Raw genomic sequence first — 22893 nt, forward strand, 5'->3', positions numbered from 1 at the left:
TTTTGAAGCCCCTGTGCTTGAGGACCACAACGAATTCCTTCGGCTCTCTAAAGACTCCACCCGACCGACAGGAGGAGGAAGAGGGCGCTTGGTTGGTCCTAACGAGACGAAAAGAGATGATTGACGACGACCAAAAAAAGGGAAGGCTACTTTGGTGTTCTTGACAGAAGCGAGAGAAGCGAGGTCGTTGGGCTTGGGAGGTGAGAGAAGGAGAACGGAGGAGAGCAGTGCACCCGCAACGAAGCGGGACCAAGAAGTGTGGATACGAGATCTTTCGTCCTTGAACTAGTACACTCTCATTCCGGATTCGAGATGGGTCGTAGCTGGATGGGGTTCGAAGAGGAGGCGAAACAGAGTAGGTGGGAGATGGGGCGAAAGGAGGAGGTGATGATGGGGAGAGACGACGGACGAAGAGAAGATGGGAGATGGGAGACGGAAGACGGGAGACGGAAGATGGAAGACGGAGGAGACGGAGGAGACGGAGATGGATAGGAAACGAGGAGGTGAAGGAGAGAAGACGGACAGGAGGAAAAAGGAGGAGGGATGGGAAAAGGAATGGATGATGTGATGGCTGAGGGAGATGATGACTGAGATGGAGATCCGGGGGAAGGTGAGAGAACAGCCAAGAAGCGTCTTCGGCGGTGTAGGGCCTTGGCCTTTGGGCACTTTGGGCGCTGGGCACTGGCCACTGGGCTGCCTTGGTACCTGGGTTGAAGGCCGGTACCTCGACGTGACTTCGCGACTCCTGCAATCTGGGGACGATGACGTGCGGAGGGTGGCGAGTCAGCGGTTCCCACGAGGTATCTCCTGACCTTGTTTGACTCACTGGTGACTTGGTCGGCGCGTGGCGCTGGGAGCTGGCCCAATCATAATCGCCACGCACAACCTCTTTACGTAAGCCAGCTGCTCGCAATCAACGAGTTAATTAGCTGCCGGGCCTCTTGCCCAGACAGCCGGCGGGTGTGGTAATTACGGAGTGTGTTCCGTGGAAACAGTGCTTCCTGGCCTTCCGACCGACCTTGCTTTTTCTTGACACATAGTCCGGAGTCCCGCTACCAACAAACCTCAACAAACAATAATAAGAGTTTGACACAACAACAAACAGAGAGACATCTCCAGTCCGTCCACGCTTATCACCACCGCAACGGCCGCAACATTATGCAAGTCTACGTATCCAGACAACCTGGTAGAAGCACTTCCCATAGCCTCAAGGGTCCATTGCTCCCACTCCTTATTTGCTACGTACTCCGTAGACGTTATTGCGTCCTTCCATGGTGGCAGCATCTAGCCCTCAAACCCATATTCGTGTTTAGTTTCAAACCTCTCTAGCGTAGACTAGTCAACGACACTAAACCACTTTCTGATGCTGGCTGCGTGTACAGACTCCGTGCAGTGGCCTCCTCCTCAAAACTAAAAAAAGGGGTTGAGCCAACAACAACAAGCCCTTCCCTCGTCCCGCAAGGCACGTCCCATGGGCCGACTGCCAGCTCATTGGACGGGCCAAGGAGGAGCTGCGGAGCTCGCTGCTCCTGCGTAGGTTCGGTTGATGACGCCAGCGCTAAATGACGGCAAAAACGGGGGGTGGGCCTCCCTCGATGACTGGTCGGATTGCTGCCCGATGCTCAAATGATTCAGGACGGCTGGGCGCTAGGACCCAAAACCGCAAAGCGTCATCATCCGAGACCAAATTCGTGCAGAATGCGTTGGGGGGAAAGTAAGAGTCTTCCACAGTTGTTCCAAAACAGCTGGGCTTTGCTCCTGAACTGAGCAGTGTCATGCGGCGAAGTGGGGTGGTTCTGTTGTTACGCCGCCCTGGAGCGGGCCGAATCCTGAGCAAAATGGGGCCAAAATAGGGGTGGTTGTGAGTCGTGACACGAACTTGCGTTGCGAGATACTGGCATGGGTCAGAGGAACCTAGTATTAATGAGTACACTGTGTGCTAGTTTTATCCATGACCATGATGTATGGATATTTGCTTCGCATTCTTGAGCGAGAAGATTCTCTTGACGCAGCTAAAAAAAAAGGATCAAGCCAATTACCCTCATTGGCTTCTCCTGCCGTCATGCATGCGGCAGATTTCGTCCTCCCTCCATCCATCATGAAACAAGATGATCTCTCGTCTCAAGGCCGCAGGTGGATCAGGCCGAACAGCAGGGAAATACGGCCTCCTGAGACGCCAGTCGTGGATTTCGAAAGTGTCGCGGAGATACCCCGCCCGACCGCGTGTTATGTAATGGGCTACGTGGAGGAGTCGGAGCGTATACCGAACATCTGGTGCTGCACCAAGGACAAACTATTATTTCTTCGAATTCCACTAACACCCAATAAAGTGCACATCCTCTCCAGATATCATTGCCAGATTGCAGGCGCGGTTGGCTGATCCTGTGATTATTGCCATTTACAGTTTCAGGACTGGGCTGCGTTATTCTTGACTTTCCACACCCTGGCATCTCACCAGCGGCTGGGGAAATTTTACAACAAGATGTGATGAGGGCCGAAGAGGCAAAAGACACACCGACTGGAGTTGATGGGACGTAGACGTGGGGCAATGAATATGCGTACATGACCTTGGTGATCTGCTTTTGAGCTGATGAAAAGAAAAAATAGCTATCCTTCAAATATGAAGTTTACTTACTCTCCTACACAGAAGAGCACTGAAGACCATCAGTCCCTGACTTTCTTCTGATAAACCATTATCATCCCAGCACTCTTGCTACTACTTCTTCTCAATTGAATAGTTAGTTAATTAAAATCTTACTTCTTTCCGTTGGATCTGCGGGCATCATCAATTCGCTGATGAGCTAAATCCTTCTATCTATGGTTCTCGTCCTATTACTGCTCTTGTTGTCGGCTTAGCCCAGTTGGATACATTATGTACACAAGCAGAATCCATTCCTTTCACATCAATTCATCGATCATCATTCTAGTTGACCATCACACTACTGCATACCGGTTATCCATGCATATTTCTACCCACTTGGAAACATTTACAGCGTACTACGAGATGGTCAGGGAAAGCAATAAAGCGGTCTGCGAAGCGGGGAGAAAAAAAAAAAAAAGATCCATCCCCCACACCAAGTTTAACATGGGAACGGGGCGGCAGTCATATTTGTAGATGTACGCAGTATACAAGGGCCCAAGATAACAAACAACAGCTGGGGCAAAACCAGCGAAACAGGGGCACAGAGACGTGTATGAACGACAGGCGCTGGAAACACGTACGTGGACTGTATGTGCCTTGATCAAAATGTCCTTACTGTTCTGGAGCTCTACGCGCCATAACATGTCAGGTAACCCCCTGCTAAGGGTACAGGACTCCATGTACTGTACCTTGGACACACATCTATATACATGTCCATGATGTACCCTTGAACGAACTTGAGTTCACCGCTGTTGTTGTCGCCCATTATTTCACCTCCATTTTTCTTCATCTTGCAGCGTGCTAATGTGGAACACAGCCTAGCCCGTAAGGAGGAGTGGTTTTCATGCGAAAGAGCTAGGGTCGATTTTTTTTTTTTTTTTTTTTTTATGATGGCGATAAATCACCAACGCTTTTCTTAACAACAATAGTCATATTCACGTTGTTGGGCAAGAAAAATCCCTCGAATTTTCTTTTGATCCAACTATAAGTTATGTAGCCACCGCTGTTCTCAGTGATGTAATAATCTTTTCCTGGTCAGTTTCAAGCCAAAGCAAGAAAAAGCACCTGAAGTCATCAGAGTTTAAAAATAGAGATTTGATGCACAGGTCAGGGTTGAGACTCGAGGCGCTCCCTTGGACTGACATGTGTACCTGAAAAGGAATAATAGCAGAGGCTACCACCAAAGGTAGATCGGTATCGAAGCTGTCTATCGATACTTTCAAGAAGTTCCCCTTTTCCAACCACGTTTGATTCGAAACGCCATGCTATGTTTATATCATACAACAAGATATGTTTCGCCCCAAATAAAGACAACAAACATGCCGGAATTAAAGGACAACGATCCCTAGCCTTTTATTTTTGCTCTTTACAGCGTACTTCACTAATTGGACCCCTGCGGTTAGTTATCCCTAATTAAAGAATCATTGTTTATTGCAATCGCCAACCGAGCATCAGCCCTGTTTTGTCTGGGATTATTATCATCCGGAGTTTTTGTTCCAGATTTCGGACTAGTTTGACGGAGGATATCAATTTTTAGTAACTGTGAAATGCTGGTTTGACATTGGCAGTATGTACTATCTATGCTGCGATGATGTCGGCTATCGATGATGCATTCTGCGCCCCCAATTCTTAGGTGCAAGCAGTTGATCGGAAGTAGATCATTGAAACTCCCCAAATGTGTCCATCCTGTTCTGGGTGCTGCTGACTGCCGTTTTTTTTGGTAGCTTGCACCCTCACTTGATTCTATCCACGCTATTTTCAACAAAAGTACGGGGACAATGGCTTAAGGGTATGTATGTATTCCTGACCGAATTTTTAAAAAAAAACCTCTCTCTGGCAGCGACAAGCGAAGCAGTAGTGCATTTCTCGAGAAACCCGTCGACTAGAAATTCTCTGGGGGCTACATAGATCAAAGATGACCGCTCGGATAGAAGTACTCTTATCATAGATATGCGGTTGCCCAATTCAAGAAGTGAGGATCTTGGAGAGGCACTGGAAACTCTTCTTTCGAGCTTGCTGCACGAAAATTAATTAAAAAACAAAGCCTCAGCAGAAAGCAAGTGGTGGAAGGGGGCCGCGAACACAGTTAAATTCCTTTTCCGTATCCCATTCGCGATCTGAGAAGACTTGAATCTAATGTGAGGATGATCTGCCCCTTCAGGCCTCCTTCAGATCAGATATATTTTGTTGAAAGGACCTGAGACTGTGGGTACAGGTAAATATGGACATCCTTCATATCAAGATGAAAGTGGGGGGAAGGTTGAGATCAAACTGCCACGACGACACTTTCGAGATCTGAGCAGAGAGATCTAGATCTGTGCTATGACCACGGAACCATATCATTAGGCACCACAAACAAAGTATCATCGAAAGGCTGTTCGTCTCGTCATCAATTGGGCTGGGGGTACTAGTTTTTGATATCCGTTGGTCAAAAATGGTATTCCGTAGACTGTAAGAAGGTAGTTTCCTAGAGAACATGAGGCACGCCCGCCCGAATCAAGGGGCTGAGAGACTTGTAAAGTGGTTTCAAATAGTGGTAGAAGGTGTAAAATTGTACATGTACTTTTACCACTAGGTTAAACGGAGAATTCCCCGATTAACACAGCATTAAGTTTTCAGTTTTATGCCTGGAAATCGAACAGAAGGGAACAAGTTTTGAGAGCTAGATTTTTAGTGAGCTGGCCATTTCCCGCTGAACCGTGATAGGGTTTAATAAGTGCGGTTGTTGGTTCCCCGCTGGCTGGCATAAAGGATATCTACTATGTAATAATTATATCTAACTAAAAGTTGTAACTTGAGAATACTGAAGCTTGAAAGCAGGGAACTATGTAAACGTGTCAACTTTCCAGCAATACCAGCACTTGCAACGCTGTACAGCACATTGTTGACTCTGTAACGTGTAGCAACAGATGTCAAATTGGTGCATGTTGAGAACATGTACATGCATGGGGCAGACAAAGGGAGCGTTCAAAAGCAATCAAAAAGGCCCAAAAGTTGATCTGACGGGTGTAACATGTTGGGCGGTTATCGCCCACCCTTCCGGGATCATTCTTGTTCCAGACTTCAGGCGAATAAACTTCCGTCCCGGCAAAGCTACAAGAGTTAATTATCAGGAGCTAGGGACCTGTCCGTTCCTCCTGATTAGATTGTTTCAGGTTAGCAGCCAGAAACCGGTTTGACGCCCTTTTAGGGGGAGGAAGGGACAGGCTCAACCAACTTCTCAGGCGTCAAGTGATTCTCTATCCATGCAATCTTACACTTGAAAGCAGGCATTCTTGTCGCGCACATGATGTCAATTGTTTCGAAGGTTGAGTGTTCATTTGTTTTTTGATTTGAACAACCCCTACGTGCAGGAAAAGTTAGGGATCAGAAAGCAAGTGGTGCAATAACTCCTTGCTCAAGCAACCGTCCGGCGCGTCCTGCTCATACTCGCCAAACTATTATTCTGGCTTGCAGAAACCCCGCAAAGGGTGGCTTCATGGATGCGTTTTGCCAATTCCCTCAAGCTTCTCTCTGTTTGCCGCAGGAAGGAGGGTACAAAAGTTGCGGATTAAACACTATTTAGACATGATTGATTTCCTAGATTGAAAACGGAGTGCAAGGTAAATATGCCGACTATTCATTCGATACACCTGATGGCGGAAAATTACACCGTCCTCGACGGGGAAAGTCTGGCTCGAATTGGCAAATGTGTGGACAGAGGTCATCCTGCTTTCCCGCCCAATCAAACATTTCCTTTGCTTCGTTTTGCTGCAGTATATCTCAGATTGAGAGGGCACAGAAGTAAAAAGCCAATGTGCAAGTTCCTCGACGTGCTCGAGACTGAGTTTGAGCTTGCTCTGCGAATGCAGAACGCGCATGTGGTCAACAGCTTCGCAGTGTCTTTATGCGTGTCCTTCCTGCTTCCCCGCTGGCGGTTTGATTGGAAGAGAGAAGAAAGGCCTCAATTGCGATAACATCATTGGATAAAAATTATAGTTTTCAGCTGCAAATCATATCCATTGGTCAAGAGACACACGTCCAATGGCGACCTTTGGGTTTGCGCTGTGCAGTCGCTTCATACCCTTCAAACGAAGAGATGCGGTTTGACAGGTGCAGGTTTGCGCATACGGCCGAATAGGTATTTTGTGCTGAGCGCAAAAGCCGAAAGGACAAGTTCGAATTTCATGAATCCTATGGATTCAGTGGATTCAGGTCGGAGATTGAACAGTAGGAGGGTTGTATTGATTGACGGTGATGATGATACCAACCACCACCACAAATATTGACATGACGCCAGCATTCAGCGGCGAACCTTCAGCGGCGTGCTGGAAACCACGGTTTCCCCGCTTCTGGTTGATGGGGATCCCAGACTGTGAGGCCAGGTCTTGTGGAGGTCAAAGTTTCCACAAAGGGAAGAAAAAAGCAATATGAGTAAATAATTTACCTTTTTGACAAGTTGATCGGTCCGGTGTACCCCAGAAAGAGGCGTTTAGTCTGGGATCGGCTGACAACCAAGGTCTAGAATGGGAGCCATTTCATTGCAAGGAGGTTTTAAAGCCTAAATTGTGGTCATGAGAGCATTTATGGACCACGAGTTAAGCCTTTTCCTTCGATGGTGAGAAGTTTGCTTGAGCAAACTACACGGCGCATTTGTCTCGATTCCAATCCAATATCCAAAAAGAAAGAAAAATTTCCAAGAAAATGACGTTGGATCGCCATTGGAGCTGATCACAGCTTGATATTCCATCGAGTTGCTTGAAGTTGATATTCGAGCCCTCATTAAATCCCCGTTGCTGGTTGATGGTTCACCCTAGTCTCTGGCATCTTGGACGAATTGATGCCCGATATGGCATCAATTCTTTGGGTTTGGGATCAATGCGCATATTTGAGGATAGCTATGTTTTCAACGACCTCCATTTCATAGTCCTTTCGTTCTAGTATTCAATAAATTCAACTGTTGATAGTGGTGTGGATAACGGCATCGAATTTCTACGTACTTATCAGACCAAATTAGCTAGTGGAGGGTAAAAATTGAAGCTAGCAATTGTGAAAATGGAGGCAAGAACTGTGAAGAAGAGAAAATTGAACAGGAGAATCAGCATTCGCCTGCATGGTCGACGCTTCTTATCTTCCACTTTGAATTAATGCATGCACTCCCCCTTTTGCCGATTATATCGTCCCGCTTTTGATCCATCCAGGTCGACAGCTGGTGAAGGCCGACCTGTCTTATCACGTGGACGCCATCAAGCTCTCGCAGCGGCCAATGGATAAGCGACGAGAAACCATATTGTATTTCTGGCCGCTCAAAATCTCGCCTCTCAACATCATCGATGAAGGCGAACATGTCTTTCTTTCGAAATACAAGGCAGGAATAGCATGATCGAGTTGGACCTACAGCACAGTACTATGCCGTGTATACCAAATTGCCAGCGTCGGAAACCTTACCTAGCGTACAGACTCTGTAACAGCATCACCTATATCGTGAGAGGGAAAATAAGGGTAAACCCCAAAGACGAGCAAAATGCTCCTTGGAAACTGAGCTGACCAATCCAGAGAGACAGACTGGAGTGAAATTGGTGATTGTCGAACTATAGAGCTGCGCAAAATACGATTCGACGTGACGGGATGGTTCTGATCTAAGACTTATATCATTTTCGCAGTATATTGTCCAATGAAGATAGGTCGACAGAGAGCCTGTCCCTCACATTACCCATAAGCAGCAGTGATTTTTTTATTGTCTCGCAGATATATCTCTCACAATACGGCTCACCTGAATAAAAAATGGATGTACGGGTGTGTTAATACATGGATCCAGTATGACAACAGGATGGATTTGAAGACCGAGCGGTTCATATAAGACCAATATGGTGGCACGCAGAACTTCACAGAATGGCTTCATTGCTACGGGGGGTTTGGTAGAGGTTTTCATCAACTTCAAAGCGCAAGCCAAATCCTGCCTGGGTATTGCCCACATAGAGCACACCTGAATCGACCATTCCTTTATATCTCCCTCCCATCACAGTTAGGAGGTTAAATAAGTCATTTTTCTGTCTGGCATCATTGACGCAAGTTGGTACTGTTGGCCCTGGCCCTTCCCTCTTATCTACCCAAACCGTTGATAATTTCCATCCCTGGCTCTGACCACTGTATGAGGATACTCTCCTTCCAGCCCATACCGCCAACCCTTTCACTTCATTAATTCCATTTACCAAAATAAACAAGAGACGGGCGTTGTTTGTTGCTCGCCTTTGATACTCCAAAACCCATATCGCAATCTTAGTTCGGCGGTGATTCCTCTAACGAACGAACAGGAAAAGTAGCGATGGCCATCGTTCCATTCTCCCTCTCATACTTTGTTTCAGATATCACGACCCATGTTGGAAACGGATATGTCTTACGTAGAACCCCAAGGCGCCCTTAAAAAAAAAGGATCGCTTGGTACGTTCGGTAGATCCTATAGTAGTTCTAGTTCTGTCTCAATCCGGTGGTGATGGTATCATTCAGGACGTTGTCAATCAACAAAAGTCCATTTTTTCTTGCATGGCTTTGTTTTTCTTTTGACCTGGGATTTTTCGCTAAACCCAACCCCCCCCCCTTCTCCGACATGTTTTGTTGATCCCGATATGAGGATCCCGAAGGAACCTCGCCATCCGTGAATGGAGGGAAGCTCCGATTTTTCTTCTTGACTCTAAGGGCATAAGTGGACAGTCCAAGCGGTTAGCCTTTACTTCCACAATGCGAAGAGGGCTCAAGCAAGGTAGGCTGGAAAATTTGTTGGTACTTTTCTGAAATGGGACTGTATCATTATAATAGTTAGAAAACCATTCTTTATTCTAACTCAAGGGAAGGACTTGGGTACAAACTTACTTTGATTGCGATGTCAGTAGGCGTAGATCCAAGTAATCCGCAGTAGTTTCTTCAGCCCTTTGACGACGTCCAGATTTATTGCATCACAGCACGGAAAGGAAGTGCTTCGTATCGCTCTTGATTGCCATTTGTTTCAGATATCCCATCGGTGTCGACTCATTGATACTAACCGTACTAACCTCGAAATTCATACTTACGGGAAAGCTTCATCCATCTGGCCCATGGCGTTGTGGGCCATTGGCCTATGAGCGATATAATAACGTGCAAGGACAATAGCTAGTAAGTGAATATGATTTCTTAAACATGTAGATCGAGATATATACACGAAAAATGTTAAGAATATATGTTTAAGGAAGGGTGATGGAGTTGAGGTTTGGGGGTAAGGGTGGCGTAGTGCTCAGCGACGATGTAAATGAATTACTAAATAAAAAGATAGAAAAGCACAAGAAGAACCAACAGTGGAGAAAGGTACAGTCGCCTTAAAGTACGGAACTTTTTATTGAAAACCGACTTGGTTTCAGGTTGCAAAATAGCATTAAACCTTTGGCGTGGTACTGTTGGCTGACGGTACTTCACATCGCCCATTCATCGCGATTGTCAGTAGCACTAATGAATGGTTCGTCGATTTGCTTGATCGCGTATTCACCACAGAGAATGCTATTTACCAATACTTAGGTTAGTGATCTGAAATATTTCTGAATGTTGAAATGTGATGATACTATGTATGATACGAAAAGCAAAGGGAAAAAACGAAATAGGAAAGTTTTAAGTTAAACTGCCGGAACCTACCAAGCTTCAGCGATCAACCCATCCAAATCGCGTATTACCTTCTCCCTCATTCCTCCAGTATTTGTCTCCTTGCTCATTTCGATCTGCAGATCACGAATACGTTTCCTCTTCCCAGGCCCAGCCGCACCTAGTACTTTCTTCCCTAAGCAGTCACTGTGGAATGCATGTTGGCATGGGAAGACGAAAAATTGTCGACTGAGCACAGGTAAGGAACATATCCAACATTTTTCCCCAGGTTCAACAATAGCATATCGGGTTTCCAGGGCCGCAATCTCGTTTCGTATCTGTTCTGCTGTGCGTGCAGAATTGTCCATTTCCTGCCGCAATGAATCGATGTGTCGCGAGTAGTCTTCCAACGCCGCACAAATCTCGTCCTTGAAATCATCGACGACGACAAAATCAGGGAAGAAGGGGATAAGGTCTTCTATACGAAGAAGCTCGCAGCGACGCAGAAATTCAATCGCATCTTTGATTCCGGTACCTGGTTGGCGGATTTTTTTCTCGGCTACTAGGAGCCAGAGCTTCTTGCGAAGCTTGTCATTTCCCTCAGGCAGATCGGCAACATATGCGGCGAGTTCAATGTCATTGTGCTTTAGAGCAAGCTCTACAGCTTGCGGATATTGGCACATGGTAGTATAGATGTGAACACATGACTGGACACGGTTATGCTGAATGCATAAGCGAAGCGCAAAATCGGCATCATATGGTGGTGGAGATGAAGGTTGAGAGGAGAGGTATGTTAGCAACGCAGTTTCCGATGAAGAGGGGTGGGCAGCATGGATGGAAATTAGCGTGTTGTGTACTGCTGCTGACGGGTCGGGATGGTTTGCAATTATGAAGTTCAGATATCGAACGGCCTGGTTTTGGCTGAGTGGGACATTCGTAGTATTGTTGTAACTCAAAAGGGCAGGAATGAGCTTCTGAGGGTCTAGGTCGATCTGTCTCATTAATATATCAACTAAATCCGTAGCAACATGCGTCATGAGGACACTGCTATATTTGTAGAAAACGTCCGGGTCCGTCTGCTTCTTAAGCACATTCAGAGCCTCAGTCCATTTCTCTCGTTGGATCCAGTACGAGAGCACAAAATTGTAATCGTTTGTCGCGGTCGCAAAATATAACAGCTCCTCCTCTCTTCCATGACTACCAACAATCTCATATACAGTTTTCGGATCGAGGTCGGTTTTATATCTTTTAACGAAGTCCTGAAATTCAACACGAACATCGTTGAGTGCATCTTTAGATTCCCCCGCATTGGACCCTTCGACTAACTCGGCTTTCGTTGCAATAGCGTCTTCAAGTGAGTTGAGCTTGGACATGAAAACTTCCACAAGCCAACTTGAAATCATCGTCCGTTGCATTATTGCAGATTTCTTATACGTTGACATTTGTGTCAGAAGGTATTTTCTCAGAGCATCGTTTTTCCCTTCATTCATAAATGTGAGGCAGACCTCCTCAAAGCTTTTGCTGCTTTTACCCCACACCGAGGCAGCTTCAAGATACTGGCCCTTGCTCGCGAGATAGTCACCAGACGCTGTTGCAACAGCGTCTTTCTGCGCCGATCCACGAGCATACCGAAGAGCAGCATCAAATTTCTGCTCTTTCAAAAAGACTTTCCATACATCCCTGTCTTCATCATTGGCCGCAATCTCAAAGATTTCCTGGCCAGCGAAGAGCCAATATGTATTTTTCTTCTGATCTGCCACTAGGCCAAGAGCACTCTCGCGTGGCTCGAGAACAGCCTGATCATATACAATCTCCCCGCTGAGCCGATTGACTGCGACAATGCGACCTTCGACTAGGGTCAAAATATGCCACTGTGTCAAAGTCATCCCTTTAATGGGGTCCTGGATCAATTTTCGGCCTCCTCTGGCAGACTCGGATGCTGGCAAAACGGATCTGGCCAACAATTTGGCCTTGTCAAAAACACGATTTCCTAGTTCCGGGGGTGATGAGGATGTCTGCACAGTCCCGTACAAGACCCCTTGCGAAGAGAGCCATGCAAACTGCTTTCCTGTGGTTTCTTCATAACCATATTCATCGCAATATTCACCCTCTGGGGGATCGGGTTGGATTGAAAGTAGTGAAGGCGCCGACGGGGATAAGACTGAGATCTCATGAACGACGGGGTTTTCCTTATGAAATAGGTCCGCATATATTGAGCTGCCGCCTTCTTTACCATGTTTCTCCACACATCCCATGAAATACAATATCTTCCCAGTTGATGATAGTATTATGTTTCTGTAATCCTGCTTTCCTGGGACTGAACCCACCCAAATCCCTGTGACCGCCGAGCCAGGGATTTTGTACACGGAATTGACATACCTTTCGTCACGCCGGTAGAACTCCGATAAAGGCTCGATGTAGACTTCATACACATTCCCATCTGTTGCACCAATTAATATCTCTCTAGTCGAAGCCGTCGGTAAAGAAGGATTCCACGCAATGCTCTCGATCGATACACCCTTCAACCGGGGAAGGGCTTTGGGTTGTCGCGACTGTGTGTGGAGGTAATAATTTTCACCGAGCGTAGTCGTAATGATAAGATGCGATGCGGAAGGATCTAGGAACATACGACGAATCAATCCTATCTCTGAAGACTTTTTTGGCAGATCGATATCTATATTGGAAGTTGATCAGTTTTCAACTCTCCTCACATCAGAGAAAGATGGCCAGATTCAGATCGAGGGTATCTTACCATCAATGTCTTCTGCATTATCCAGATCGATCCGCAAAATTCTTCCAGAAGCTAAAGCAAGAATAAGAACATTATTCGCGACCTGCGCTGCAACGAAGTCCGCCCCAATGGAGAACTTCAGTTGAACCCTCTCGACATTGAAGATAGGTGTGGCGGTGTCCGCAAGCTTAGCCAAGCTGCTGGCAGCAACATAGCCGCTTGACCCATCCAGCGCCATTATGCGCTGAGATGCAAAAAGTTATAACATATCGGGATCCTGGTTGCGTGTTGTGATATCAAAGGGCAGATGCCTCTGAGAAGAGCTTCCTGCTTGATGCTGTGCCAAGACTCTAGCCCAACGTCATTGGCTATCGTTCGTTACATAATCACCAGTCGTCGAGAAGGAAGAACTTGAAAAGAGTAATGTTGCGATGTCGTGTTTAATTCTACAGCTATTGAAGGACAGGAGGGAAAATATGCCAATAATGGTAGCAATATGAACAAGCATGGATGAGGGTCATTCATCATCATCATCGTCATCATCGTTATCGTTTCCAAGGCCATACAAACCAGGTGAGGATTGGAGTAAGCATCATACCCAAGAGAAACATCCAAAGATCCTACGGTTTCCTTCACATTACTAGACATTCCCGGTCAGGTTTTCCACTTCTTTTCTTCAGAGAATGATGGCTTCGGTGCTTCACAGGATTATCCGGTTTTTCCTTCGCCAGCATTGCATGTTTGGCCTGTGCTCTCCTTTCAACCCTAGAGCTTCTGGTGTTGCTCCCTTCGAAATCGACGTCGGATGTGGGCTCAACAACAACTATAGTATCATTTTTCGTAGATGCATGAATCATGTGCCCATCATCCACCACATCTGGCATTTCCCGGCTAATTGAACGAACAGCATTCGCGGATGTAGACGTTCCTTCGGAGGACAAGGTAGACTTAACTCGATCACCAACAAATTCATCGTTTGCTTCCGCAGGAAAACGGATTTGTGAATTAGGAGATGACGCGCCAGGGGATTCGAACCGATGATTAGGGTAGTGATCATGAAGTACACCATCTGTTTCAACATCAGAACTGTCATTCACCGTTACATCCGGGTACGGATTATGAAATAGTTTTCGAGATTGCGCCTCCTCGTCGTTGGAAGATGAGAGGCGCCCGCGGGAAACTGTTTCAGAATCATCGTCTATGGGCAATATTTGGTAGAAAAGGAGATAAGGGGACTCTTCGACTAGCGCCTTTTCTATATCGACAAGTGTGATTCTTTCCTGGGTTAAATCATCGAAACGCATCCAGTGACGGCAGTACTTCGAAGACTTATCGGGGTCATTAAGCGAAGTGCCCCTGACTAAGGCTATATAATGGCCGGACTCGACGGAGTTTCCACGATGGCAAATTACAGCCTGTAGAGAAAGTTTGAAATTCCCACATAACGGGCCTTCGTTTTCCATTTCATCATCCTGGATGAAATGAGGGAGTCCAATTTCGATCGGGATATCAACAAAGGTATTTAGGCGCACTGCGTTTCCATTAGGGAGCACAGAGTAGCGTTTTAAACAAATTCCAAGAATAGGCCTTCGGGAAGAGAAATGAATTGCGGATTGTGCGTCGCTGAGTGTACTGTCGGTGTACCAGGCTATTAAATTGATTAGGGACATTTCCACAATTGCCCAGCACATTACTTACGTATTAAGCTAAATATCTGCCAAGCAGGCATCATGACCTCTTTGCGAAGACTCCCTTTCCGGGCATTATTCGGTGTCACTCCATTAGTCTTGCCTTCATTTTCCTTGAGTTTATTCTCAGGAATGAATCTTTCCATTACTATGCTGGTCGAGCGCATACGAGAGTTTGGATTCATTGGATGGGTTGTTTCGGGTAGAGGAGAAGGATAGTTGGTTATTTGGGTGGTTTTCGAGAAGAAAGATGATGCAGAAATTGGAGACGCGGTTTGCGACGAAGTACCTAGGTCGGTTGTTTCGACATGGATAAACGATTCCTTTGCCACAGAATCCATTGAGCTTACAGACATCCCTGTATTTCTACGTTCCAGATATCTTTTGACGTCAATACGGTTGTTGAAGTAGTTTTCAAGACAGGCCTCCAAAGTTATGGGCTTGCCGTCAACCGTTTCAGAAGGGATTGCGACTTCAAGTAGTCGCTCGTTTATAAACTTATGGTCATCACCTGCTTCTTCTCTTCCTGTATGAAAAATATCCATTTTCAAAGTGAGTAGCGGAAGATTGAGCTTCTCAGTAATGAATGTGAACGCTTCGGAGACATCTTGCTGCTGCCCTCCCGCAGCAGCATGCCATCCACACTTTGCCAGTGCGTCTTGGATTTGTTTCGTCTGTCAGATATGCATGTTAGTGTTGTCTCATAATGGTATCACAACCTAGGTTTCCGTGAAATGGCAGAGCTAACGAAAGGAAAAAACCTACGAAATCGGTGGTAATCAATTTCCCAGATCTTAACAGATTCACCCATAGCCTTAAAAGCACTGACAAATTCTGTCGAGGTTCATCATCGAACGAGTTGTATAGGATTGCTTCAAAACAATCCAAGCGAGCAAACATTGCGAAGAGAAGGGCATCCAGATAGCATGTGACTCCATTTCGATTTTCGGCACCTAGTAATTTAATGGAAGGATTGTAAAATCTCAAGATGCCGTGGAGAGAATCATCAAGAAGAATAAGCAGTTCGTATGCTTCGTTCACACGACCACAAGCGATTTTGGACCGGAGGGCATATCGAATTTGCGGCTTTCCTAGAGTGGTAACTCCTATGTTCGAGAGCCTCGTTGGATCTCTTTAATCTGTTATACATATTAGGAAAGTAATAAACAATGAGGGTTCCTCAGCGCTAACCTTGTCGTCCTCTTCCTCAACTTTGGTACTATTGTCGTAGCTCGATTTGTCCGATGAGAACAGAGTCAAATGTGGCGAGGGGAGTAGTTTAGGGGCGGGATTCTACAGAATAGGGATCAGTCGGAGTCTTGCAGTACATGCATAGATTGCCCATGGTCATAGAAACCCGAAACCAAGGATTCGCTTAACCCACATTACCAGAATCTAGCATCCGTCGCCACTTCAAAGGGGATGTACTTCTCGATTTGCTTCGTCCCTCTCTTTTGGAGAGAAATTTCTGAATTCCATTCATGTCGAACGGACTAATCGCAATGAGCTTTCATATATTGGTAAGAAAAGAAACGGATTTTTTTAAGGTACAGAACTTAAAATGTATGCTGGACCTTGGATCAGGCATACTTTAAAGTCCGCCCCCGCAACCTGGTCCCAAGGACAAGAACGCATCAGCAGGAATGACAACATCACTAGGCTGCATAATTAAACGTGCTATACATACCCGATTGTAGCAAACGGGGCCAAGTCACGGGTACATGTCTGATTTCGAGGGATGTTGTCTGATGGTTCAGTTATGGCAGCTGATACCCCCACAGGACGTTCTTATAGATCTGGGCTCTAGGCGATGTGATATCGATTCTTAAGATGATGGATGAAGAAAGACCAAAACCAGAACTATATTCAGGGAGCTCAGATGTTATAAGCTGTAATCTATGATGAAGTAGATAGTATCTCTTGAGTGATCCGCGGTGGCGTTATTTAATCCGTCAGATTTACAGCATCAGGCTAGCAAAGTATACCTTCCCCGTTTAGTTGAGTGAATGAGCCGCAGCTTATTGATTAGTCAGTTATCAACCACGTGACGCCATTGGCGGTTGCTATCTACTGTGTGGGGCGCTAGTTCATACTCGGAAGCCTAGCTCCCATAAAATTCTCATCGCAAATCTTCTGATATCACCAAAGTCCGAAGGCTAGGGAACAAAAAATACACAACATGGCAGCATTAGTTCTCTGCGAGCCACCAATTCACATTTCCAGGGTGCTCCCCAAAGCCCTTATATCCTTATCCAGCCCCAGGACCCCATCATGCCGCCGCAATGCGTCTTCTACCGCCCTTCCTGAAACCATCACAGATGACCTCGAGACAAACTCAAGCTTCTCCCAACCCTCTTCCTTCCCAGAAAATGAAATTGAGGCCTTTGATCCAGTAGCAAGGACCAAAGAGCGGAAGAAGCCATTGCCTCCTAGTCGGTAGGTTTTTCGGACCTTTCTAATGCCTAATTAATTAGACCCCTTGCTTTCCCGATTTCCGCCCAGGGATCACTCCCCAGGTTCGGTCCTCTTCTTTCTCCAACTTCTCACAATTTCTCACACCTGCCAATCTAGCTACCAATTTCGCCCTCCAAAATATGACCGTGGTCCTCTTCATCCCCATCGTCCGCCACCAGCCTGGGATCCCGCCTCCCGCCAATTCATCCCCGGCCCTTTCACCCTCCCCCGAGTCGAGCAAACCTATGAATCTACAATATCCCACGATATCCTCACCCTCTGCTACGTACACAACCCGCCGGGATTTAGACCACCCCCAACCCCCCAGCGCCTTCGTGGCTGGGATGATAGTTCCCCCTATCACTCCAACAGACCACTCCGAGGACCACGTGGAGGCGACGTCCTCCGCCTTCTCCGGAAACCCATAACATTCCGCAACATCCCTAAACTTGACAAGATCACGCTTCACAGCTATGTGAACCAGGTTATAGAGAAAGGTTCGGGGCCGCTGCATGTGGCCGGTATGGCTATACAAGCCATTTCTAATGTGCGCGTGCAGACACATAAGATGAAGGGCAACGTCGCGAAGTGGGGTGTTGTGCCTGGCAAGGCGTATATTGCTGTTACGGCCGAGCTGAAGGGCGAGGACATGTATCACTTCTTTGGGAAATTGGTAGACGTGGTGATGCCTAGGATCAAGGACTGGAAGGGTGTCAAGGGGAGCAGTGGGGATAGTAGCGGAAATATCTCGTTTGGCCTTGATCCGGATATGGTGGCTCTGTTCCCGGAGATCGAGGTGAATTATGATATGTACGTCTTGCAGCAACCCCCAACCTCCGGATACCCTACTATTACTATTCTTTTTCTCTCATCTTGCTTCGAAATGCATAACTAATCGTGGTCATTTTCTGCTTTTATAGGTACCCGCCAGCTATGATACCTGGTTGCCACATAACAATTCACACAACAGCCAAAACAGACAAGGATGCCCGACTCCTCCTCAATGCGATGGGCATTCCATTCTATGGGAAATATGTAAATTAGGAACCAAACTTGAGCCAAAAAGAAAAATACACTGGGGGGGAATGTTGGCGTTTGTTCTGTTTTCTTTTTGTGGCTGCATGATTTACATTATTTCTTCAGTTTAGACCATTTTTGTCTACTGCGGTTGTACTGTACAATATATTCGTTTTATTAGTATACTGCCACTTTTTCCCGGGGATTTTGGATATTTTGCCGATTTAATATTTTCCCACATTTTCACTTAGCTGCCTACAATATTTGCGGCTCCCCCTCCCTTTTTTTTTTTTTTTTTTTGTGAACTTGGTTGGACCTCGCTGGCAAAGTATTAGGTATACCAGCAACTAAATTATAATCTAGAATCACGAAGACATAATTAAAAACCCAGAAAAGAAAAAGGATACAATATTCTAATTCATCAATGTACTATATAAACAACAGGTTGAACTTAAAAAAATCCTGTTAATGGAGCCTACCAGTCTTTTGGTCATAAACTCTCATTACTATATCATCAGTGATAAAAAGCGTGCAAAATTTTGCCATATTGATTCTTCTTGTGACACAGCAAAAGGATATACTTCCCGTCCTCAAACTCATTCACTATGCAGATGTATAGACAATGAGAAGTGATGAAAGAAAATTTTGAAAAAAAGAAAAGTGCTGTAACTGTGATATGGCATGAAATGCATTTGTTCTAAATAGGAAATTAATTTTTTTAATCAAAAAGCAAAAAAAGAGGAAAGAAAAAAAGAATAAGAAACAAAGACCCGCTTCATGATTTGACTTGAGAAAAATTAAAGCCAGCAAGCAAACATATTTATATATAAATATATCCCCAAAAAATTTTCTCTGAACATTGGAAATGACGATCAATGCGGCTTAGGAAATTCATCGCAGAGAAAAAATTGCATCGTGAACAGGCTAGGGCCAGCTAGAGCGGATGAAGCGCAGAAACAAATGACATGTATCGAGGGGCGAAATGCTAACAATTCAGTATCGTGAATATTGTGGTGTTCGGGGACGATCGTGAAGTACGTATACGTGGAATAGTAGGATCAGAGAGAAATTCCATGGTGATCCATGTATGGATGACATCAGTGATAAGTGGAGGGTCAGTATCTTGAGCAAAAGCAGGTTTGCTGCATAAACCCCACACAATTAACGAAAAGACATCAATTGCTCTGATAAGAGCGAGAATCGTTCAGAAGGCAGCGTGAACAACGAAGAAAGAAAAAAGATGCAGGCGAACGAAAAACAACGGAAACGACAAGAGCCCCAATACATGAATCATACCCCAAACATAAATCCAGCTTATTGGCGGATGTTATTATAGTTTTCAAGGGATCGTCTGTGACAGGAATGAGCTGCTAAGCAATTCATCCGCACTAGGGCGTTTCTCATGATTGATCTCAAACGTCATATCCAAGAACGCCATGGCCTCCTTGCTAGCATTTTCCGGCGGCGGCGGACGTGCCTGATTACTGCCAATGGCAAAGATAGCCTGTAGCTGACTGCAGTCGGGGAACGGGTGGGCGCCAATGAACATCTCAACGACGAGACATCCCAGACTCCAGATGTCGGCTTTCTTCGTATGGGCCGTCTGTCGCACGACCTCGGGTGCCATCCAGTATACACTGCCTTGGAGAGAGGGGCGATGTATATGGCCGCCACCGCCTAGATTGGCACCGCTTCCCAGCACGGTCGAAGCCTCAACGCGCTTGGAGATACCAAAGTCGGATATTTTAATGCCGCCCTTGTTATCGACAAGGACGTTGGCGCCCTTGATATCCCGGTGGATGATGTCGCGGCTGTGCAGGTACGAGAGGCCTGCTAAGATTTGACGGACGAAGTTCTTGATTAACGGCTCTTGGAAAGTGTTGTATTGTTTGAGCATCATTGCAATGGAGCCCCCAGGGACGTACTCGAGGAAAATATTGAGGTGTTGTTCATCAGTGGATGTCCCTAGATACTGCACAATGTTTGGATGTTGCAAGCCCTGGAGGAGGTCGATTTCGTGCTTGAGAGCGGTGACCATACTGTTCTTCCTTTGGTCGAACTCTGTTCCTTTGGTCGCGGATGGCAGCTCTACTTGCTTGACAGCCATAAGTTCTCCAGTGATGGAATGCAGAGCTAGGAAGACACTTCCAAATGATCCTTCACCAATTAGGGATCCCTTCATCCAGTTTTTGTTCCCGAAATTGTCGCCAGCCAGGAAAGCAGTCAACCCGTCATCCTGTTCCTCTCCATCCTCTGCAACTATGATGCTAAGGCGTTCATTGATTGATCCAGCCCCGTCCGTGGCAGAGAGGCTAATTGTCTCGTCCAGGAAAGTCTGACGATCAGTCTCCCCAGGAGTGTGGTCGGAACCACTATCAAATGAAACATAGGATTTTCGGTTAGGTTCGATGGGAGATTCCTCTTGGAGGGGCTGAAGGGAAGATGCTATGGAATCGCGGAATGACGTCTGGGTTAAGTTGAACTTGGAAACAGATAAGGGTCTCGCCGGCCTTGCAGGCCCATTATTTCCTGCTAACCAGGTGTCTGCAATACTAGGGATAGGTGGTGCATCTTTCAAACTAGAGGCGTAACTAAGGTTACTAACAACACTCAGTCGGCTTGCAGCACGGCTCATACGCTGTGATCTTCGCACGGATAAACGCATCGTCTTCTCAATATCTTCCTTCTGGTGGCTTGGGAAATACGACGTAAGTTCGTGAATAATCATTTCACTAGGCGGACGGGCACCGAAAAATGATCGCAATTTCGCGGACTGGTGTCGTTCCGAAGGGGTTGGTCTTTGGAACTCTTCTCTATTGCGGTCAGTGGCTGATAAGGGGGAGAGAGGTTGTCTGATGTTATGCCATGATTCACCGGTGAGCTTTTGGAGTTTAATCTGATTTCGCACATTGGTCCCGCTAAGAGCATTCAGATGGGCTGTTTGGCTTTCGTCAAGAGCAATCTGGGCAGCTCTTTGGAGTTCCTCCGGCTCTGGTTCTCCAGCATGGATTTTCCTCAAAATCAGGCGGCCACGTTCCGATCTATGGAGGCCATCGCATATCTTCAGTAGCTCCGAATCAGTCAAGCGACGACAGTTGCCTGGGTTAGGATCCAGGCCGTCGAGGACATAAAAACAATAGTTTCTATAGTGGGACTCGGGAAGCAGAAGTTTTCTTAGAACGCAAATGAAAATATCCTCGGGGGTTTTACAATGCTTTATATTCAAGACTTTCGTCTGACCGCCGGAATGTATTACTCGTATAACAGGTGAATTAGGTGGAAGTGAGCTCATGGTAATTCCATCCATGCTGGGGTTTTGTCTGATGTGCATGACCGTTCTGGCAGTTTGCGGAACTTCACCTGGAGTTACTGGATAGCACCCTGAGTTAGAAGATGTGCAATTAGAATAATCGTTGAAGGAATTCGAACCTTGTTCCCTCCGTGAATTTTCCATCGGACTAACACCTGGATATCGATATGACCGCAGGCCACGGTCGGAATCTGCTGGAGGAGAGGAAGGCCTTGATGACGTTCTCCCTGATGTTGTGTAACTTGTGTTGTAGCCCGTGAGCGATGGAAGGTCGACCTGTCGAGACCATCGACGGTTCCCCGCAGCCTGTTGTCGAGAATTTGCTGGGCGGGGAGATTCGGAGGAAGGGGGTGTGTATTGGGCAGAATCAAGGGCAGCCAACGAAGCCTAAACATAATATTTTGATGAGCAAAAGAACTAGTTATAAGGACTTAAAAAACATGACTTACCCTGTTCCGCTTTTTGCGATTCGATACGTTCTTGTTCCTGAGTTGTTTGATGGCAACGAAAATCCGCACTCGGTCTCCGATTTTCTTGATCCCCATTTCCTGTAGGATCTTCTGATCGCAGTCAAGGAGATTATCCCCATTAAAGTGATTCGCTAGAGGTTCAAATGTGTCAGCAGACGAATGATGGCGTCATGGATCTCGAGTATGTTCAATCCGAAGGTAACGAAAAAGTATCCCATACCTTTGAACAGCGCTTCATACTGTCCACACCGTATGCTATGTAGCCAATCTATCACCTGCTTCTCATCCCAGGACCTATGTAGAAACTTGTCAGTCTTGATCACAAGTAGGCCCGCCGATTAAATCATGAACCCACCGAACAGAGTCCAGCCCGTCATAACCGTCTGAGAATTCGGACTCTGTCGGGCTAGAGAATGGGCCATCGCGAGTAGCCGTGGGGAGACCCGATTTGTGGGACGGTAAAGACATATAGGGAGTAGATATAGATGACGGTAGTTGGGATGGAGTGTGTAATGGCAATCCGGCAGAGTATTGGGGTTGGGAGCTCAACATCGTTTCGCACCCAGGGCTTTTGACAGACCCACGAATTCAGGATGAAGGTACTGTAGTGAAATCGAGGCTGTCAACGCCAGCGCAGAATGCAACGAGTAGTATACGGTTGGTTTGTGGCGCACATTCGCTTGTGGTTGGGGAAATATGATACTTTGACGAAAGTTCTCATCGGCAAGGAGAGTTGGTGGAGATAACAGCCCAGCTCAGAGGAAACTGGAGATACCGATTAATGCTTGGACCACAAACAGACCTCTTTTGTCACCGGATATGGAATCAAAGGGACATACATACCTTCCACAAAAATTAAGTACGATCGTTTTCCAAGAGAAGAGTAACTTAATCGATATGCTCAAAGATTTGTTGACATGATCTGGGGATACGCTTTTTATTAAACGGCCACGGCTAGACACTTCAGAATGTAACAGGGGAAGACTTTGGCACTCTGT

General features: G+C 46.3%; 7 protein-coding genes across 7 annotated transcripts; 3 read left to right on the forward strand and 4 right to left on the reverse strand.

The window, feature by feature from the left end:
* Positions 1-2062: 2062 nt before the first annotated feature.
* HCBG_05444 (uncharacterized protein) lies at positions 2063-2538 on the forward strand (the record flags this gene model as incomplete). The annotated part of the gene is made up of 2 exons (XM_045432493.1): positions 2063-2258; positions 2405-2538. The coding sequence occupies 2 exons, from the start codon at positions 2063-2065 to the stop codon at positions 2536-2538; spliced, it is 330 nt and encodes a 109-aa protein (XP_045286609.1).
* A 3711-nt stretch (positions 2539-6249) lies between these two features.
* HCBG_05445 (uncharacterized protein) lies at positions 6250-6854 on the forward strand (the record flags this gene model as incomplete). The annotated part of the gene is made up of 2 exons (XM_045432494.1): positions 6250-6504; positions 6762-6854. 2 exons carry the CDS (start codon positions 6250-6252, stop codon positions 6852-6854), a joined length of 348 nt encoding a protein of 115 aa, XP_045286610.1.
* A 1651-nt stretch (positions 6855-8505) lies between these two features.
* HCBG_05446 (uncharacterized protein) lies at positions 8506-9713 on the reverse strand (the record flags this gene model as incomplete). The annotated part of the gene is made up of 4 exons (XM_045432495.1): positions 8506-8726; positions 9352-9419; positions 9491-9547; positions 9688-9713. 4 exons carry the CDS (start codon positions 9711-9713, stop codon positions 8506-8508), a joined length of 372 nt encoding a protein of 123 aa, XP_045286611.1.
* A 349-nt stretch (positions 9714-10062) lies between these two features.
* On the reverse strand, positions 10063-13194 carry HCBG_05447 (vacuolar sorting-associated protein; the record flags this gene model as incomplete). Its single annotated transcript, XM_045432496.1, has 3 exons — positions 10063-10147; positions 10280-12899; positions 12978-13194. The coding sequence occupies 3 exons, from the start codon at positions 13192-13194 to the stop codon at positions 10063-10065; spliced, it is 2922 nt and encodes a 973-aa protein (XP_045286612.1).
* A 394-nt stretch (positions 13195-13588) lies between these two features.
* Positions 13589-16127, reverse strand: HCBG_05448 (ubiquitin C-terminal hydrolase; the record flags this gene model as incomplete). Its single annotated transcript, XM_045432497.1, is given in 5 exon segments — positions 13589-14604; positions 14655-15318; positions 15410-15774; positions 15793-15937; positions 16029-16127. The coding sequence occupies 5 exon segments, from the start codon at positions 16125-16127 to the stop codon at positions 13589-13591; spliced, it is 2289 nt and encodes a 762-aa protein (XP_045286613.1).
* A 672-nt stretch (positions 16128-16799) lies between these two features.
* Positions 16800-18299, forward strand: HCBG_05449 (mitochondrial 54S ribosomal protein YmL7/YmL5; the record flags this gene model as incomplete). The annotated part of the gene is made up of 2 exons (XM_045432498.1): positions 16800-17080; positions 17216-18299. 2 exons carry the CDS (start codon positions 16824-16826, stop codon positions 17991-17993), a joined length of 1035 nt encoding a protein of 344 aa, XP_045286614.1.
* A 1155-nt stretch (positions 18300-19454) lies between these two features.
* On the reverse strand, positions 19455-22447 carry HCBG_05450 (MAP kinase; the record flags this gene model as incomplete). Its single annotated transcript, XM_045432499.1, has 5 exons — positions 19455-21475; positions 21545-21812; positions 21875-22026; positions 22116-22189; positions 22251-22447. The coding sequence occupies 5 exons, from the start codon at positions 22445-22447 to the stop codon at positions 19455-19457; spliced, it is 2712 nt and encodes a 903-aa protein (XP_045286615.1).
* Positions 22448-22893: the final 446 nt, after the last annotated feature.

Source organism: Histoplasma capsulatum (genome assembly GCF_000150115.1).
Source record: "Histoplasma capsulatum G186AR genomic scaffold supercont2.7, whole genome shotgun sequence".
Classification (NCBI taxonomy): Eukaryota; Fungi; Ascomycota; class Eurotiomycetes; order Onygenales; family Ajellomycetaceae; genus Histoplasma; species Histoplasma capsulatum.